We start from the raw sequence: 18911 nt of genomic DNA, 5'->3' as shown, positions 1-18911 counted from the left end.
CAGTAGATGTCACCAACCTTGACTAACTTTATGTTGTGGGTTTTATTATGCTTAGGTATCATTTAGACTAATAAGATCGTTTAGTATTATGTGAAATATTTTCTTTTCTAAGTCAGAGTTATACCTTTAGTAGAGGTTTTGAGTTTTGTAAATGCCTGTGTTTAGTGTGCTTCAGATGTCTGTGAATTTTGTTTTCTGGCTTTTGCGCTCAGTGGTGAGTTTAATTTATCTGCTTTATTTGTCAGACTCTTTTTCCACCAAACCTCAGGGTGTAACACATAATGTTCCCAGTCGCCCAGGTGTGTCTTGTAAACCTACAATGATAAGAGTTCCCAGCAAACCCGGCAAAAGTGAGTTTACTAGATCTAAACTGTTCAGGAATCATTGATTCATAATTCTGGGTGGAGATAGTGAAACTGACAAAATATGTAGGACTAAATGTAATTTTAAGGGATACGGGGGCTTTAAGATATTCTTATGTCTCATGTATGCTGTTTTTCTGTGTCATATAGTACTGTTATGAACCTGATTGATTAAAATTTTCAGGACTGCCCTCAGCAGATCAAGACTTTCTTCTTCTGGGCTGAGTGGTATCCTATAGGAAGGAAGCATGTAATTTCTGGATCGGTTTTTGTTGAGCAGATGCAGTTGGGAATGACACTGTAATGAGAAACACCCACAGTTTTTTTGTATTGTTGCTGCAGAGCTCCATTTGGGTTATTTTTAAAGCAACACAGCTGAAAGGGGGACAGTTTTGAAACTCGTATATTGTTAAAGGATTTATATCGGTTGTACCAAATGACATTTCAAGACCTGAAAAACAGATTTACGAATATGCTCCAAATAGAAGACTTCAGTCAATAAGCCTGTGATTTAAGGCAAAACACCTAAAGAGACTGGCCTCCCAGTACCATTGGTTTAAACTACCCTGTATGTATTATCGTTGAGATAAGTGAATGATATCTTCCAGTGCCTGAAGCAGATCAGCAGGACCCTCCACCTCTTCCTGTAGAGAAACCAGTGGGTGCTTTCACTTCTTCTGTGACCCAGAAACCCAGTTTTGCCTCAAAACCAGCACCTCAGGTAATGTACAGTGTGGTATCTGTACCCAGAGGCAGCACTCCAGCAGTGCTCCATCTTAAAAGACTTCTGAGACCAGGGATCATGTATTTGGTGTAATGGGAAATATATTTTTGAAACGATTCATGAATAGATTTGGAGTTATGTGATTGGTAATATTTAGGAGGACAGAATCAAACATATTATTAGCAAATAAGAGTAGCTGAAGGCTTGTTTCCATCAATAATTTTGGGATAAATGAATGCCAAAAAAGCATTGATAACCTAAGACACTTTACAAATTATGCCATTACAGCATTTTACTTAAATGCCATAAAAAAGAACCCACAAAGTTACATTACCATTATATAAATATTACGTGCTCCAAATTGTCCTTCATTGTTTTGCGGATACACTAAAAGAGATGCTGACACTATCAATAAGTAACTTACTGTGATTTAACATCTCTCTCATGGAAGTTCTGTCAATTGATTCATGTTTTTAGAAGATGAGCTTTGTATTTGGTGGTCAGCAATGCAAAAGCATCTAACAGCTTGAGATTCAAATGCTGAAATGTGGTTCAGTTTCCCAGACCAGTACCTAATTATGAATATGAAATTTACAACTCAATCGGCTGTTAGTGCATATACTTAATTGTACAGCTCACTACTGTAAATATAAGAGAATGATGTATCTGAGAAGGGAGCTGATCTCACTTGCTCAGGATTGTGAAGGGATCTTCCCCTTTCATGGCTGTACCCCCAGTGGCAGCTGGTAACAAACTGGGCTTTCTCTGAGCGCAAACCACCACTTCACATTTTTTTGGTCTGTGCCACTCATACCAAGCGATGGTGTTTTCATTGCAACAGGGTGGTTATCTGTGTGGTGATGGCCTGAGAGGTTGACTGTTCTCTATGGTTGCATTGTCATGCAGCACTGTTCAGTGGTCAACAAATCTGCGTCTTTTTCACTCATAGCTTTGGCACTAACCGCGTTGCCAAGCCAAGTGCACATTCTGAGAATGTATTCAAACCACCACGATGACCAGTGTGACAAGGCAGAAAATGTAAATAAGGTTCTGTGCTTAAAAGATGTAAAGGCAGAGTCTTTGTTCATTAACAGATTAGTTCTGCATTGTTGTAGAGCGTAGTAGGAATGTAGTAAATAGCGACATTAATGGACAACCACACACTAGTGGCCATACAGTATTGCTATTGCAACAGTAAACCTCAGCAAAGTCAATAAAAGATTTGAAGTACTTGAACTCCAAAAGATTGTTTTTCATTTCCTTTCAGAGTTTGTGTGCTCTCGAGTGCACAGGTAATACAAGTCTGAGTCATAGAATTTGTTCTTCTTTGTTTTCTGGTTTCAGGAGTCATGTAATTCAGAATGGTGGAACAGCTCGTCCTCTGAACCGTGTCTGCCACCTCGGTGAGAAAGGTGTTTTTTTTTTATTCATGGGCAGCAGAAAGAAAGGACAAATCATGTACTCATGGCCATTGCAATCTAGCAGACAAGATAGTATCCGGAAAAAAAACACATTTCCCCTGACATCTTGCGCCGCCAACACAATGTGGCTCTAGTCCTGCAGGGCTGTGTGCCAGACAGCTCCCTCACCTTTCAGAGCTGTGGGGCTGGGGGTGTGCCAGTAACACAAGCTGTAGTGGACACTAGTAATGGACTCTGTTCTGTTAGCCACTGGACTCGAAATTCATTATTCCCAAGAAAATAACTGTTATCAAAAGAGTGGATCATAAATCATTCCTCTTTAATTCTGACTTTAAAGGAAGCTCATACAACCCACCTTCTAGATTATGAAACATTGCCTGCCTGTGTCCTTCTGTTTGGTTTGATGCTCTGCATATTGATTGTGCTTTTAGTAGAGGTTTATACTTTTTTCCTCTTTTTGACAGGCCCAGTGGAGGCAAAGTCCTCCCACCCCGCCCCCCTCCAGCTAAAGGGGCTCCAGGAAGGCCGCCCCCTCCCAGGACCTCTGCGCAGCCCCTCTCCTCCAAGATGGGGGGTGACAGTGGGGTACCTAAACAGCCCCAGAGCCAGATGTCCAAGAAGAAAGGACCTGTACTGCCCCCAAGGCCCAGGCCTGGGCATCAGCTTTATAACAACTACACTGTAAGGACTGTCACCCTCGTTCTGGAGATCTTGTTTTCTTTTTAATGTACTATTGATTCTCATTACTAATGAATATCCCTGTGACAAATACTTTGTCTAAAATCTGTTTGTGGTACATGGTCAGAATTTGTGTTTAAATCCACTTAGGGATTGCAGCTTTACCAAGGGTGTTGTCTCAGTGAAGGTGTGTTCTCTTTCGGGCTTGTTAACTGGAAGTTCTTTGCTTTTGTGTTTTCAGGGTTTGTTTGGTCTTAACTGGGCTCTGTCCGCTTGAACACATCGTTCTTCAAATCATCCATCTTTGTTGTATTTCTGTTTTCACTAAAATGCAGTTTGCTTTTTCTTCACTAAAGTTTAATTCCTTTACGTGGATTTGCCTTTGGCATCATCTGGCTTTGAAACAGTAGCTGAAAGAAGGTGCTGATTTTCATGACAAGCCCGTAGGTGGCTGGTGAGCAAGGTTTGAAGGAAAAATAAATGCAGTGTGCTTCATCATTCTGTCTTTGTCTTTAAAGCTTTCAGTGCCACATGGAATTGCAGAATATGACTTTAATGGCAGGAACCCAGGGGAACTCTCCTTCCAGGTAAATAATTGACTGTATGATTCAATGGCATTGTAATCAAACTGAAAATAAATAGCTATCATTGAATCATTGTGGTAGTTGAAGTTTTAACTGTGTACTACCATAGAAGGATATTTATTGGGTTTGTTTTGCTTTCTAATCTTTTTCATTTTGGAAATGGGATTCAGTTTTAGTAATGCTGATGTTTATACCTCCTAATGCCTGAACTGCTACGATTGTATCAGTATTCACAACTACATTGGTCACTTTCTCCTGTGCCAGCCTGAGTCTTTAGAGAGCTGTACAGATATGGCTATTGTAATTTCCCTTTTAAAGAAAAAAAAGGTATACTGTAGTATTTCAGGACTCGTGGGTCTCCCATTGCTCATGTCTTTTTCCCCACTCTGGGAAACTGATGCAACATGAGATGCACATAAAAACCTGTGAAGATGAAGGCATTGACTTGTATTGCACTCTTTTGGATGATAATAGTTGTACCGAAACTATGCATCCATCTATTTTCTAGACACTTCTTCCAATTTAGGGTCCCAGGGGAGCTGGAGCCTATCCTGGCAAGCAACGGGCACAAGGCAGTGACACCAGTCCATTTCTGGGCACTCATAGACACAAACACACTCACAGCAGAGCAGTTTTCCCAGAAGCCAGTTAAGCTACCAGTTATGTTTTTGGACTGTGGCATTAAACCTGGGCACCTAGAGCAAACCCACATGAATGCAGGGATAACATACAAGCTCCATGCAGATAGTGCCCAGGAGTGGAACACAGGGCCCCAGTGCTGCAAGGCAGCGATGTCATCGCGTCTCCTGTATTCAGACTGAATATCACATATAGATGTGACTGACCAGATAAGGCATTTGTGGGCTGAAGGAGCAGGTTTCTGACTCCCCAAGCATAGTCTCTTGGGAGCAAGGTCTAAGGTCAGCTGGAATTGACTAGGCTAGAGTGAGAGAGCATTCGGGAGAATGGAGGCGGTGTTACCTCCTTAGCTAGATTTAGAGTCTAGACATCCATGGAAGACCTAGGGAGTCACCACAACTTTGTGGACCAGTACCCCAGTATGGCAATCATGCACATTGTTAACCCTGCTGTCTGGATTAAACTCCAGCCTGAGCTTTTAGAGTCTGACCTTGCCACATCTTCTCAAATTTCCCACTTCATTCAGCTGGGGCATCTTCTACCACATCTGCTGTGTGGTGGGGTTCCTGGCAAGTGGCTGTTGTGCGTCACCCAGGTATGTGTTGCACTGCAATGGGGGATGAAGTGCGTCCCCTCAAGCGTGTAACATGCATTGAATTCTCAGGGTTAAAAAGTGCAATGTAGAAGCAGGAAATTATTATTAAAACATTTTGCAGTATGCACATTCAAAAGAGGGAAAAATTACAGATACCTGTATAAAAAGATTTTTTCTCAGCTTCATCTTGCACAGTGTGCCAGGCTTTGAAAATGAAGTACAAATATGTATTTTATCCCTCTTCAGAAAAATGAGGTCCTGGTGCTGCTTGAGCAGATCGACGGTGATACATTTGTGTGCCAAGCAGGAGATGGCAAGGGCACAGTTCCCAAGTCTTACATGAAGATCATCACTCCGCTGCCCAAAGTGCCCAGCAGCGCAGGAACATCCCAGGTATGGACTGCTGTGGACCAGTGACCGAGAACAAATGACTTTACAGATCAGTGCTAAAGGCATAGGTACTGTCCAAAATAAAGTGCAGTGTTCTATCAAGCAGATAACCATCTAGCTTGCACGGTAGGCATTTTCTTGAAAGATACTCTGTGCGTCTTAAAAACTTCAGTTTAATTCTTGTTATTTTTCTAATTCACATACTCATCAAAATTCACCATTAAAAAACAAACCAGTAAACGTAAACCTGGGAGCAGTTAATATAGATGTGATCATGGAGGCTGTTCATGCCACACTGACATGCTCTTGCACTTAGGAACTGGAAAGAAAAATATTTTGCCTTTCTGGTTACCTTTAACTCAACAGCCTGTAAAACTGAAGATTTAAGTCATGTAATATTTTCATTCTTCTATTCAGGATAAAACATTTCTACATGTGCATTTAATACTGGGTCAGGCACCAGTAACTGCATGTGCAGCACAGTATCTTGTTGTGCAAACAGTAGACTTTGTGTCCTTTTGTGTTTCCTCCAGTCCTCGGGTCCTGGGAGACCTCAGAAAGAGAGCAGTGGTCTACAGGCTCAAGTTCTGTATGACTTTACTCCAGGTAGTACAGACTCATGTTCTCGTTGTAGAGTATGCATAGCTGTAAACTTTTTGTCTTTATTTTCTGCTGTTATTTTTTAATCATTGTTTCAAAAGCCAAGAATTATGGCTGTGTCCCATGTGATGTGTTTAATGCCCCAGCTGGAACACCGAGTTCAGTTGACTTGGGAATTTCTTAACCGCAGTGGTGTAAACAGAAATCTTTTGAAACATCAAGATCAATAACCTCCTAGAAGAGGGTTGAGACATAAGCCAGACATAAGAACTCTTAATATTGTGAAACATTCTTAAATGCAAAAATGTGCTAAATTACTTCTTGAAAAGAAATGGATTGAAAAACAATAAACGGCCTTCTAGCTAATATAGTCTCTGTAGCTCAATTGAAACAGACCAGTAGTTCAGCTACAAAAATATTTTAGGTCTTATAAGACATTTGTACTTAAAATTAACTTGCGTTGTAAGGCCTTGGTTTAATATTCTGTAGTATCTATCCAATTATTTCCTTAGTGAAGTATTCAAAAACAGCATGGGTAGTTTTTAAATAGTAATTCACTTCAGCAGCTCCTCACTAAAACTGTAGGTATGGTGTACCAAAGCAAGCACTTTGTGAGCACAACTGTGTCATTAAACCATAACGCAATGCAGCAGAACGAGGTCCAGATGAAAGACATTGACGAGGCATGGCATGTCACCTTCCAGGCAGTGTAAGGAAGGTCTCCATCTTGCTCTGTGGATACATGCTACGTATTCTGGTGATGTGCTCACTTGTTTTCACACAGCTTACAAAAAACAAGTAAAAGTGCTCACTCAGTGGTTGAACCCTGTAGTTTAAGTCTGGGCTGTCATTAGCCAGCAGTGAGTAGGATTCTTGGGCAGCTGCTACCAGTTGCTTTGGTCAGGTGTGAGCCAGCCTGGGTGTTCCTCACACCAACAGGGACGCCAGTGGTTTGCCAGGCGTCTGTGAACTTTGCTGTGTTGTCCTTTAAAGCCACACCCTTCCACTGTGGCTCACAGTAAGGAAAGCGCATGCCCATCACTCATTCTTCCTGTACTGGCACAAGGCGTCCAGCAGTGGCCCAAATCAGTGTAAATTGATGACTCCTTACTGAGGCAGTAGTAATAATCGGCAAATCCCAATGAACAAAAGCTATAAAAACAAAGGGAGTGTTGTGGTGGTTGATGGGGATTGTGTTTCATGGTGGTATTTATATGTCCGGTTGTCAGAGAGCTCTGACGAGCTGGCCCTGAGGGCGGGAGACACAGTGTCGCATGTGGAGCGCGTCGACAGCGAGTGGTACCGGGGGACGTGCAGGGGCAGCTCTGGCATCTTCCCCATCAATTATGTCAAAGTCCTGGTGAGTGGGTCTGAGCAGAGCCTGCTCTCTCCCGCCTGCATGCTTGTAGTCTACTGAAGGGCTTGTTTTGGGTAATGTGACATGCACTCAACACAGGACAATAGGATATATCTCACAGGCTGGTCAAAAAGACTAATAGTCATATAGTACAGCAGCTCTTACTGTACTCGTAGTACAGGCTATATACAGCAGTACACTCTTGCCCATTTCTGTGAAACTCTTATGCTGATAAGAATGTAGGAAAAAGCAGACTGCTTGGGCTCAACTTATTTTCAGATTAAAATCTTTGCTCTCCTAGCAAAATCCTTAGAATTTATTTCTTAATTGTCGTCATGTCACTATTAAAGAACACTTTGGACTTTGTTGCCTGTGAGCAAAAGGAAAGTAACATCAAGGATATGATGTAGTATTATAAGTTGCTTTCCTTCTTGCCATTAAAGAAACTTGTTTTTCCCCAAACAATATGGTAGGAAAAACCTTAATGTGTCTTTTGCATAATTGTCTATCATTATCATGATAGAATACACATTACATAAATAGATGCAGTCTATATTACAGCATATATATTTTAATCTTTGTGTTCTGTTAGTCGAGCATTCCAGCGCCGCCCAATGGGAAGAATGATCGTCCTAAACCAGCACCCGTCAGGTAAGAATCTCAAGTGACCACGGGATTATTTTGAGTGTAATATCAAGAACATGAGGTACATAACCTTAACATATTATAATTCACAAAGCTTCTTTCTCCATTCTCCAGCTGATTTTATTTTTACAGGGACCTTGTAAGCGGGTGTATATTCACTCTAAGCATTAGGGCTTTCAGCTAATACTAGTCAAAAAGATAAGTACTTTTGTGTAGACAAAATCGTTGTCGTCTTAACATCTGGCAGAGGTTAGTGTCGTACTGTGCTGCTCGAAGAATGCAAGAACTGTTATACAAACAAGAGGAGGCCATTTGGCTCATCTAACCCATTTGGTACTGTAGCTAGGATCGTATTGATTCAAGGATCTTATCCAGCTGTTTCTTGAATAAAAACAGAGCATTGGCTTCAACAGCATGTTCCATACCCCCGTAACACTTTGACTTTTTTGTTAGAATGGAATATACTGTTGGCTTGAGGAGGTGGGGTTTTGTATTTCTCATTCTTCAGTGGTCCAAGGTGTGTGGCCAGATTTGATTTTGAGGGGGAGCAGAGTGATGAGCTCACCTTCTCTGAAGGCGACGTGATTAAGCTGAAGGAGTACGTAGATCAGGAATGGCTCATGGGGGAGTTTGACGGCCGCACTGGACTCGTCCCCCTGAACTTTGTCGAAATCGTGGAGGACCTGCCTTCTGTCCACAGTAAAGTACCTCTTCCAGGTAGGGTTCCATACGCCAGGCTGGAGTAAAACACAGCCAGTTTACAAAGATCAACTTCCCATCTAGGAAAATGTCATAGACAAGAGGCATTAGAGTTCCAATAGTTTTTTTTTACCAGATGACTTGGGTATGGGCGCCAACACTATTGTTAAGTAAACAGAAAAAAACCTTGGGATGTGGCTAAAGTCCAAATTTCAGATAATTCCAGGAATTTTGACATACCTCTTTGTTTTTCCATTGATAACTTTAAAGGTAGAGGAAAAAAAATGAAACACCTGAATAGGAGATATAGACTTGGAAAGGCCATAAACGGAGTAGCCGTGATGCAAAGTGACTGACACTCTACTTACATTTTCTTTAGTTTATCAAGGCTTGGTTCACACAAAACTTTATTTTTACGTATTGGTTTAATTAGTTCATTTTCAATATGTAATTGCATGCCTTTCATTTTTGATAAATTGTCATTTTCTTAGGGCTGGATTTTGGTACGTATGATTAATGGTTGATTTTCGTATGTCAGGTCTGGGTTCATCAATCAAGACAAACAACCAGGCTGTTAAACCTAGTCAGGTAAGGTGGAATTGGCAGCCTCAGTTATTGCTGCACACTGAGAAGCAACATGCAAGTGGCAGATAGGGCAGACTTGGTTTGATGACAGCATCCGTAAGCAGTGTTCTTCTCCTCAGTCCAAGGCTGGGCCTGTTGCTGCCGAGTGGGGAGTTGCTCTCTATGACTACACGCCACAAACAGAGGAAGACCTGTCTTTAAAGCAGGGCGACTACATCCTTATCACTGAGGGAGTAGATGCAGACTGGTCCAGGGGGAGGCTCAATGGCAAGGAGGGCTTCTTCCCAACTTCTTATGTCCAGCGCTCTGCAGGTATTGCTTTAAATTATAAGCCCCTGAAACAACGTACTGTTCTGTAGGCCTCCTTTCTTTTTGGATGTGATTCAATGTTTTTGTGGCTTGGATTCACCAAGTGTGGTGTAGGTGAATGGATAAACTCTGTACTCTTGGGATGAATCCATCTGCAACAGAAGCACTTTTACTGTAAGCGTCTTGAGGAAAATAAAATTCTCCATATGTTTGTTACGATGTGTGTGTGATACATCCTGATCATATATTACAACTAGTGTTATGAAAGCCTTAAAGTGAAGATCATCATTTAATAAGTGGGAGGTCTACCCAGACACTGCTTTGATCAGACAGCTTTCCACACCAAGCAACTGGTCAAGCAGAAAAGTGGTTAGTCACTTTTGTCACAAAGAGAACAACGACTTTGAAAGACTTGCAAAGTTCTGTCTGAGATGGGCATCGTTATTCATATATTCATAATGTCCTTGTCCCTCCACAATGCTGATCTGTATGGAGCCTGAACTCAAAATGATTCCTCTTAAATTTAGAAGTTTTTTTTTTTGTTTCAGAGAAGACCATAATTAACCTTTTTAGTCTCAATGTGAAGTGTTACATCTGGCACAAGCCTGTTAAAGCACATTGCCAAATTAGTATTGTCCCAGATTTCAAGAATGGTGTTGGCAGCATTATGTTCTAGTTATGCTTCTGTTTGGCTTGGACTGGGAAGCTTGTTAGAAACTAAGGAAAAATGGATGATGAAAAGTACAGGAGAATACTAGAGGAGAACTTAGCTTAGCCTAACCTATCCTTCTCTTTTACTGACTTAAGGGGATGAATTGTAATTTGTAGCTATGCAATCAGTAAAGTTCAATGTATTCTTGGTAGATGTTTTTTTCAGCATGTTTTAAAGTTGCTTTGGTAGATTTTGCACATGCTCAATTCTTATCTAATAGTGTTCATTTTCACTGTAACAGTTTAAGCATATTTTATTTGAAAAACAAACTTTTTATAAATCAAACTGTGATACTACCGGGGGGGTCAATACTTTTGCAAGACACTGTTTGGATGAATGTGCTTGTATTGTCTCCACAAAATCACAAGTCTTTTTTTAGAATATGGAAAATGCTAACTCTTCTAAGATCATGACTTCCATCAGGAGCTCTCTTTCATTTTATAGGACATTTCAGGTTAAAGAAAATATAACTTATTTGTAAGACTAATCAGATATTTTGTCATAAACTTGTTTTCTTTAACATTTTGTTTTTATTTCAATGCATAGCATGTATCATGCTCATGAACTATAAAATGAATGAAAGTAGAAGATTTGTGCCTGAAAACTTAATCCAATCAATGTGTTTCATACATTTGTTTTTGTTACTGCCACAAAATATTTATTTTTTTACTTGAAACTGGGTGAAACAGCTGTCTCTGATGCTTCTCAACAGGTTCACCTACAAGTGGAAATTCACAAACTGGGAATAAGCAGGGAGGAAGGGCCAAAGCTTTATTTGACTTCACTTCAGAGAGTGAGGACGAGCTCTCAATGAAGGTACATCCTGCAGAGGGGCAGTTTTCCTGTGCTTTCATTACTGTTGTTCCAGTAATTAGAAATTCCACAGTGGCTTAAACATAATTTTAGGGAATTTCAGTTTGAAGTTTCTTTTTAGATTACAACCGTGCCTTCAGATTCATAAACAAAGTGTCTTTACTTTTGTAATTTTTTTTTTGGGCCTTGTGTTTTTGTTTAGGCAGGAGATATAATAACAGCTCTGGAGTCCGTGGATGAAGAGTGGTTTGCTGGAGAACTGAGGGGGAAATGTGGCCTGGTTCCCAAAAACTACGTCCAAGTGCTGCAAGAACCATGAAGGAGCCTCGCTGACAGTTCCACACCTGAGGAAATTGAAATATTGTAATTGCATTACACCTGTGGGCGTTGACCTCCCGGAGGAGAGAAGAATATGACAATCGTCAAGAATATTTCAAACTGACCTGCAGATGGTCTCTTACTGACTGTCCCCTGCTCATGCTGTGCATTCAGGGTTTTTACTTAATTACAAAAGTGCCTTTATGAAAAAATGTGGCATTGAACCACTGAACTCTACAGTATTCTTCCATCTGAACCTAAATATTGGAATTGGGGATAATATAATTATGAGACACTAAAGACTGCATTGCTGCATTAATAACCATCACCTTTATATATATATTTTTAAACAAAGATTTTAAAACTTTATTTGGTATTCACACTGAATAATAACATTGTCAAATGTATTTGTCTCAAAGTAAGTTTGTCTCACATAAGTGTTTTCTCACAAACTCAGACACAACAAAACACACATACTGCACAAAATTGATACAATATGTGTCTGAAGATGCCTACCTCTCACTATGTTGCCAATATTTCCCACACCAGCCAAAAAAAAAACTGTTTCTTAGTTCTTATTGGGAGTGTAATACTGCAAAAGCTAGAATAAGGTACTTTATGCAGTTTAATTTTTCTTGAGTGGTACTGTTTTATCTAAACACCCCATTTCAATGAAATTCCAGTATGAAAAATATGAATATATACTGTTAAACAGTCTGTTTTTTTTACTTCATACACCAGAGAGCAAATAATTTTTCTGAAAGGTATGTTGTTTTTTAATCACTTAAGAGTAACGTGCAATAATTTGTCCTTAGACCTGTACTAGGTGATAAATATTTTGGGAGTTCTGGGGTACAGTACTGATTTGTGTTAAAATGTTGACTTTTGTTTTATTGCCATCTAGAGGCCTTAATGAGTATAGACTTTCAGGCTTATGTTCTGAGAACATTGAATCATGTGAAATGAAACCCTGTGACATTTCCATTGACTTGCAAAGTGACTTGGCAATTCCATCCAAATACAGGAGAAAGCAAGACTTTTCTGATTTCTAGTTAGTCTCAGAAAATGTTGGCTTTTCTTAAGGGGATCATTAGCATGGGAATTACCTTAATTCTAATTTAACTATTAAATGTCAGTTGAATTTATTTCCCTTTAAAGTCAGTTGAGTTTACAAGTTTTTTTCATTAGTGGAATGTCTTGAATGCTAAAATGAGATTCCTGTGTTCTTCCAGCTTACCATGGTAGGCTGTGAAATGGTTTCTAATGCAAATTGAAATGTAATTACTGTATTTTAACCTGGTTTTTATTATTTGCAAATAAAGTATTCACCTTTCAACTTTGAAAACAAAGGATGGTAAAGACATCCTGTAACAACTTTCCCTGTAGTATTACACTACATGTGATAATGGTGGTTTAAGATTATTGAAACTTAGACTTGACATTTCTTTAGATTAGTAGCTTATTTTTAAATAGTTCTGTAAATATTTAATTGATTTAACCCATTTAGCAGAAACAGATTTTTAGATATGAAAAGCAGCAGTATTAATTTCTAGTTCTGTAAGACTACAGCACATATTTTAGATGGAAGTTCTTCAATGAGTAAAGATCTGGAAATTGTAATGAAGTGTTTAGGGTGGAATGAAAAGCAAGAGACTGCAACTCCCAGACCAGGAATGATCAGGGCAGTGGTTCGCCAACTTGTGCCTGAAGTGCCCGGGTCTTTTTTTTTTACAACTGGGCCCTTAATCTCAAGTGCTAGTTTGGCTTGAAACTGATCTGCTTACTTGCTACATTATTCAAACCTGTACACAAGTGAAAATAACAGGGATGCTTTACTGAAATGGTGCAATACCTTGGATTTGGTCAGAAGCCCAATCATTTTGAAGCGGGTTTTTTTCCCCCATGTTGTCCAGGTATTTTTAAAGTACCAGAACAGCCGGAAAATTGGTCATTAAACCAGTAACAAGCCCATTAAGGTTGTTAAAAATCCAGCTCTGTTGAAAAACTGGATCCTAATGCCCTCCAGGACCAATACTAGGAACTCATGTTTTTTACTTGTAATAATACTACTCCTGTTTGTCTTAGAACTTATTGAGAATCTCCAAGACTCTTAGCTTCCCAAACCAGTCCTCTGCAGTACTTTAATACATCCAACCCAGCAACTTCAATACCACACTCTACCAAGCTCCTGCCCATGCAGCCTAGGATGTTTCCTGGACAGGAAAACTTCAGTCATTACTACAGTCAAGGCTGCCAACAGCTGTGAAGTCAAAGAAACACTGCTATAACAATCTATAACTGGAGTTATTACTACTCCAGGGGGTATATACCTCTGCACAAAATGATTGCAGCATAAACAGGTGATAAGTTGGTGGAACAATTCAAAAACCAACTTCACCATACTAGTGGTTAAGGCACTAGGTTCAAACTGGCTTCAATGCTGCTTGATATCCACACCAAAAACCATTTTCAATCCTACCTTTTCTCTTACTGCGCCACTTGCATTTCAGTTCCAACTTTTCATCTCATTATTGACACAAGGGGAATTTCATATATACAAGTTACCTGTACAAGTATTTAATCAAATCTATACAGAAATAACTAAAGCAAAAATAAGACTTTATATGATGCAAACTGTAAATTAAAAGATTCAAATCTGTTTAAAAGAAATAAAAAAAACGGATAGCAAGTCTAACCTTTCAGAAGGGGTGTAATTTTAAAGGAATCTTATAGGAAGAGACTATTGCAATAAGAAGGTTAAGACAACTTTCAGGCTTTTGAACATTTTTATTGAATTTTGCTGATTCCGAAGACTCAGACGGTCTCCTGGACAGGGGGCTCGTAGCCATCGGCCCTCTCCACTTTAGCACCAGTGTCGTCTCCAGAGGGCTTGGCACTGCTGCTGCTGCCACCTCCCTCGCCGTGGAGCTCCATCAGCTTGCCCACTGCAACCAAGAACAGCGACAGTCAACACCGGGCAGCCAGCAGGGCTTCTGTATCCTACTGACCTCTACCCTGAGAAGCCCATTTCTATCAGTAGGAACATTCTAGGGTTACTGAGCAAACCATAAAAGCTTTGAACACAAACCATTCCACTTCCTTCTCAGAACCCCAGTCTTAGAACACAAATATTTTGAAGTACTAGACAGGGTTGTCATACAATGGCACCATTATAATACCAAGCCTTCTCTTCCACTGCCATGAGTACACAACAATGGTTTTAAAGGCATCTAATACTTTCTAAAAAGGATGATTACTGCTTTGTTTTGAATTCTGATGTAAAACTTTTCAAAGACTCGAAACAGCTACAGACAAATTGCAAAATTCAACTAACAACCAGACCTTTAAATCTAGTTACAGATGTCCTGTGGTATCTCCCTACCAGTTTAAGATGCACTGGTTTGATGAATGCCAAACAGGCACTGGGCCTTCACATTAGTCACAGGTAATGTAAAAATTGCACTTACACTCAAACTTGGGCTTCTTGAGCATCTTGACCTTCCTGACAAAAACATCATGAAGGGGGTAGATGGACTGACAGGCTTTCTCAATGTCCTTACCAACACTGTCAGGGATCCTGAGAGACCGAAGACACACACAGATGAAAGAATGTCACCAATTAGTTGAAATCTAACAAAAACACTGCAGCTACACAGCCCAAAGAGAGGCTTTAAATGTTAATTTAGTAACAGTATTTTACCTTTTCACACTGAAAGCCACGGCTATAACTATGAAACCGACCATTTACCACTGAATTCTGACATTTACAGCGCAGTTTCAAAAGTTTCAATTCAAAACACTTTCTTCATTCCCAAGGGAAAATGGGAAGGGAAGGGCTCCCAAGGGATTTTTAACATTTCCTATAAATATGCATCTATGTATCCACATGGATGAAAAGTATATTTTTATCCTTCAGGTAGAATAGATTAACTGCCTAAGTAAGCAAATTCTGTTCAATGTTCACTTTAGTTAGGATATGTGCTGATAGTAGATTTCTTGCAAATCTGACCAAATTAAAAAAATAAATGTCAACTCTTGGGACTTCTACAGCACTTTGCATTCCAAAAGATCCTAAAACACTCTACATATTAAAGGAGATCCAATTCATCCACCACTTAAATCACACCCATAGTACTTGTATTTCTGAGGCACTGATTCGATATTCAGTAGTAGATAAAGCAGGTAACTTACAGCTTGTTGACAACTTCTTTGAGGTCGTTGGTCTGCACCTCCCGAGTCATAATCTCCATCATCTTCTTGCGGATCTGGCGGACTTGCTGGTGCTGAGCATAAGAGGTCTTACGGATCTGGTTGGCACGCTTCTTGGTGAAGCCAACACAGAACAGGCGGAGCAGGTAGCCATCTGTAGTCCTAACATCCACATGGGCTTCAATCATGGTCTGAAAGGGATCAACAGTTTGTTGCTCTTACTGATGGCTCTTACCCCCACCCAACTGAAAGGTGCCACAGCAATAAAATCACTTGGAAACCTCAGTAAAAACATTAAGACTCATGTAATTACCTGCCATTTCTTGACCATGGAGCACATCTTGTCACGGGTCAGATCCATTCCATGGAAGTTGGTCAGACAGTTCTTACCCTGGACATCTTCCGTGATCAGCTTGAACTTGCGGAAGGCCACCTCGTCGTTCTGCAGATCGGCAAGACTCACTTCAAACACACGGCCCTTCAGGCCATCTGAGGCAATCTCTGCACAGGAAAAGGACACACTTAGCAAACTCTTTCCATCATGAGCCAGAAGACCACACTGCACCATGTGGGAACATCAGGGGATCTCAACGATAATCACCATATGCTCATTTGGGACCGAAACGTTGTCATCATATGTTCCCATTTATTTCACATACAAATCACATTGTAAGACATTAGCAACGAGTAACTCCAATACTACACGGTAAACAATTATCTATCTAGATACAGAACACACATTTTGAAAAGAATGCTGCAACTGAAAATACGTAAAGCTAGTCAACTTAGCAGAACTCAGCCTTAACACAAAATCTAAAGGCAAGGGAGTTATACACTCCAATATTAGAAGCATTACAAATACAAAGCAAAATTAGCAAACACTAGATAGACCGTAGAGAATGGAAAGCTTACTGGTGCCCTGTGTCCTGGTGACCAGAGTCTTGCCCAGGTTCCTGATGTTGAACATAGCTGGTGCCTTGACATCGTACCAGTCCTTCTTGGAGAAGGGGTCCACCCTAAGGGAAAGCAAACACTTTTCACATCCTTGCACAGACCACAGAACGTCTCTGCTATTGAGAACGTCAATCGATTCCAACACAAAATGAGATTCTGACAGACCAGGGTCCTGCAGGGGTGATGTTAAAGCGTTGAATTGGAACGAACAGACAAGCTGAAGCAGCTAGTTACAGGCAGACACAACCTGCCCCACAGGATTAGCCCTGCTTCTGGAGAGCAGGTTGTGTCTGCAGGGTCTCCAGGTCTCTTTAAAATCAACAGCATCTGAAGAGCTGGAAAAATGTTAAATCAAGCCAGTTAAGCCAAAAACTAGCTACTTCAGCTTCTTAAAGAGTTGAATACGAGCTGAAATAAGAAAGTGCTAAGTGTGACAACAGGGGTGCTACTCAAGAGATGTTACGAGAATGACATATTGCGGTTACTATTTCAAAAAAAGATTCCATATCTCATTTCATTTCTTGCATATCTATCTTTACACTCATAGGTTTTTCATGTTTTTTCTGAAGCAATTATATTCAACGGACGATGCAATCCAAGATTTCTTGAAATAGTTCTTACATTAAACTACCAATACTACACACTTATAAAAAACCTAATGACTAGACGTGACCCTCACTTAGCGATAGCAATGAATAAGACAAATCTGAAACTGGTCTGTGCACACAGTCTGGACCAAAGCAGCTTTAAGCGATCAGGCACAAGGTTAACACTGGGGCTAATTTTTAGTGTTGTCGCAATCGAAAAGGCCAATGCATTTCAAGTCTGTGTACGAAGCCTAATAACCAATACAAGGGCACCTTGACTACCCAACACGGAAACATGATTTCTAAGATGTAGCTCTACTGTAACTCTCTGCCTCATCCCAGTCTCCCGGACACAGGCCCGAGCGTGAAGCGAGCCGGTCTGAAACTGGACCTACACTGACGGGCCAATGAGCGACAAAATAAGTAAAAAATAAACTTTGCTTTATGTATTACCCTGATCTCAAAATGCTACACGTTGCCTTAGACACGTTTCTGCTGAACAGGACATTTTACTTTTTAGAGGAACTAAAGGAACACCGCATACCGACCTCAGCACAACTGAGGAACGTCATCCAATGGATATCTTTTTCATCCTGTACGCTAAAAGAACAGGAGCCTATGCTATCGGTTCCAGAGAATTCATATTAGTATCAGAGATGAACATTGGGTAACTTACACCTTCTTCTTGGCACCTTTTTTGCCCCCTTTGGTCAGCCTCTTGTTCTTGCCGACTGCCATGTTGGACTCAGAGAGTGAAAGAGGAGGAAATACGTAATACCGCGAGAATTTACAGCGAGATCGGAGCCGCTCTCCCACTCTCGCGGGAACTTCTCCGAGAATACCGCCACCTGCTGGAAGCTCTCTACGTAAACAACAGGGTGTCTGCCCTGCACACGAGATCTCACAGACTAGAGGACCCGAAGCATTATCTCGCAATATTAGCGTGGGAGACTGTTCTAAACCAGCATAAGAAGGGTGGTCTGAAATAATAATATTACTGAGCATTTCATTCAGTGATGGTGAGATTTGTACCTCCTTTCATTTTTGGAGATGTTTTGTTCCGATTTTTAATATGTATTGATTCCCATATTTTCTTCTAAAACCTTTTATTACCTTTTAGAAAAAACACGTTTTTGAAAAAAAAAACTTTTTCAAGCTTTTATGTGCTTGCCGTTAAAACTGTACCCAACTGAATCAATTCCCCCAATATCTGAACATATAGGCATACAGAGCAATGCAATACTAGCACATTTGGAAAATATGGGTTTATGTCTTTTATGTAATGTTACATTTATTTTAATTGAATGTTTATTGGTAGTTTTTTTTTACCGATGTGTATAAAACATCTTAATCTTTGTAATCTTAGTCCTTAATCTTTTGCATCAGATTTCTACGAAATTCAAACTCCGGTCCAACATAAGATGTTGACACAGAGTATAAATAACCGGGGATAAACTGAAAGGTAGCGAGTCTTAAAAGTCTAATAAAGAAACCAATATGTTCAAAACGTTTTTTTCCTCCGAGAAGCGAGAGTTTCCTTGCCGTTCAACAGCTTGATCTTATATTTTCGCAAGAAAAGGCAAATCACACATTTTAGGTAACGATGTACCGGCTGCAGCTTTATATGTAGTTTGTTTTCATTACATTTCATTGTAACGCAACGGGGGTTCAGGTGGGCGCCCTTGCCTTCTGCCTACACAGGTCGGCCCCGTTCCATGGGGGATGCGAAC

General features: G+C 40.3%; 2 protein-coding genes and 1 non-coding gene across 4 annotated transcripts in view; 1 reads left to right on the top strand and 2 right to left on the bottom strand.

Moving 5' to 3' along the window:
- The window catches only part of sh3d19 (SH3 domain containing 19), a 36781-nt gene extending 24001 nt beyond the window's left edge, over window positions 1-12780 (top strand). For both annotated transcript variants that reach the window (XM_088910832.1, XM_088910824.1), the window contains exons 8-21: window positions 246-350; window positions 971-1083; window positions 2431-2489; window positions 2972-3188; window positions 3704-3772; window positions 5250-5396; window positions 5927-5999; window positions 7223-7353; window positions 7943-8001; window positions 8504-8712; window positions 9233-9282; window positions 9399-9591; window positions 11013-11116; window positions 11316-12780. In XM_088910832.1, the coding sequence (XP_088766958.1) occupies window positions 246-350; window positions 971-1083; window positions 2431-2489; window positions 2972-3188; window positions 3704-3772; window positions 5250-5396; window positions 5927-5999; window positions 7223-7353; window positions 7943-8001; window positions 8504-8712; window positions 9233-9282; window positions 9399-9591; window positions 11013-11116; window positions 11316-11432 (1646 nt within the window). In that variant the 3' untranslated portion in view covers window positions 11433-12780. The remainder of the gene's footprint in view (window positions 1-245; window positions 351-970; window positions 1084-2430; window positions 2490-2971; window positions 3189-3703; window positions 3773-5249; window positions 5397-5926; window positions 6000-7222; window positions 7354-7942; window positions 8002-8503; window positions 8713-9232; window positions 9283-9398; window positions 9592-11012; window positions 11117-11315) is intronic.
- A 1418-nt stretch (window positions 12781-14198) lies between these two features.
- Window positions 14199-17962, bottom strand: rps3a (ribosomal protein S3A). Its single transcript, XM_088910812.1, has 6 exons — window positions 17858-17962; window positions 16553-16656; window positions 15954-16141; window positions 15623-15831; window positions 14899-15008; window positions 14199-14376 (listed from the first exon to the last, which is right to left on the bottom strand). The coding sequence occupies exons 1-6, from the start codon at window positions 17917-17919 to the stop codon at window positions 14246-14248; spliced, it is 804 nt and encodes a 267-aa protein (XP_088766938.1). The 5' UTR covers window positions 17920-17962; the 3' UTR covers window positions 14199-14245.
- LOC148841274 (small nucleolar RNA SNORD73) lies at window positions 16214-16281 on the bottom strand. Its single transcript, XR_016091635.1, has one exon. It is a non-coding gene; the product is annotated as a small nucleolar RNA SNORD73 (small nucleolar RNA).
- Window positions 17963-18911: the final 949 nt, after the last annotated feature.

The sequence above is a fragment of the Atractosteus spatula genome, chromosome 1 (assembly GCF_055471065.1).
Source record: "Atractosteus spatula isolate fAtrSpa1 chromosome 1, fAtrSpa1.hap1, whole genome shotgun sequence".
NCBI lineage: Eukaryota > Metazoa > Chordata > Actinopteri > Semionotiformes > Lepisosteidae > Atractosteus > Atractosteus spatula.
The sequence above is the reverse complement of the archived record's forward strand: the minus strand, read 5'-3'. Positions and strand labels throughout refer to the sequence as shown.

What these genes read in the sequence shown, in the direction of transcription:
- rps3a (XM_088910812.1), bottom strand. Translation starts at nt 17,919, where the DNA reads ATGGCAGTCGGCAAGAACAAGAGGCTGACCAAAGGGGGCAAAAAAGGT. An exon ending in CACCAGGACACAGGGCACCA is followed by an intron (nt 16,142 to 16,552) that starts GTAAGCTTTCCA and finishes TTTCCTGTGCAG; the next exon opens with AGATTGCCTCAGATGGCCTG. An exon ending in CCATGGTCAAGAAATGGCAG is followed by an intron (nt 15,832 to 15,953) that starts GTAATTACATGA and finishes GATCCCTTTCAG; the next exon opens with ACCATGATTGAAGCCCATGT.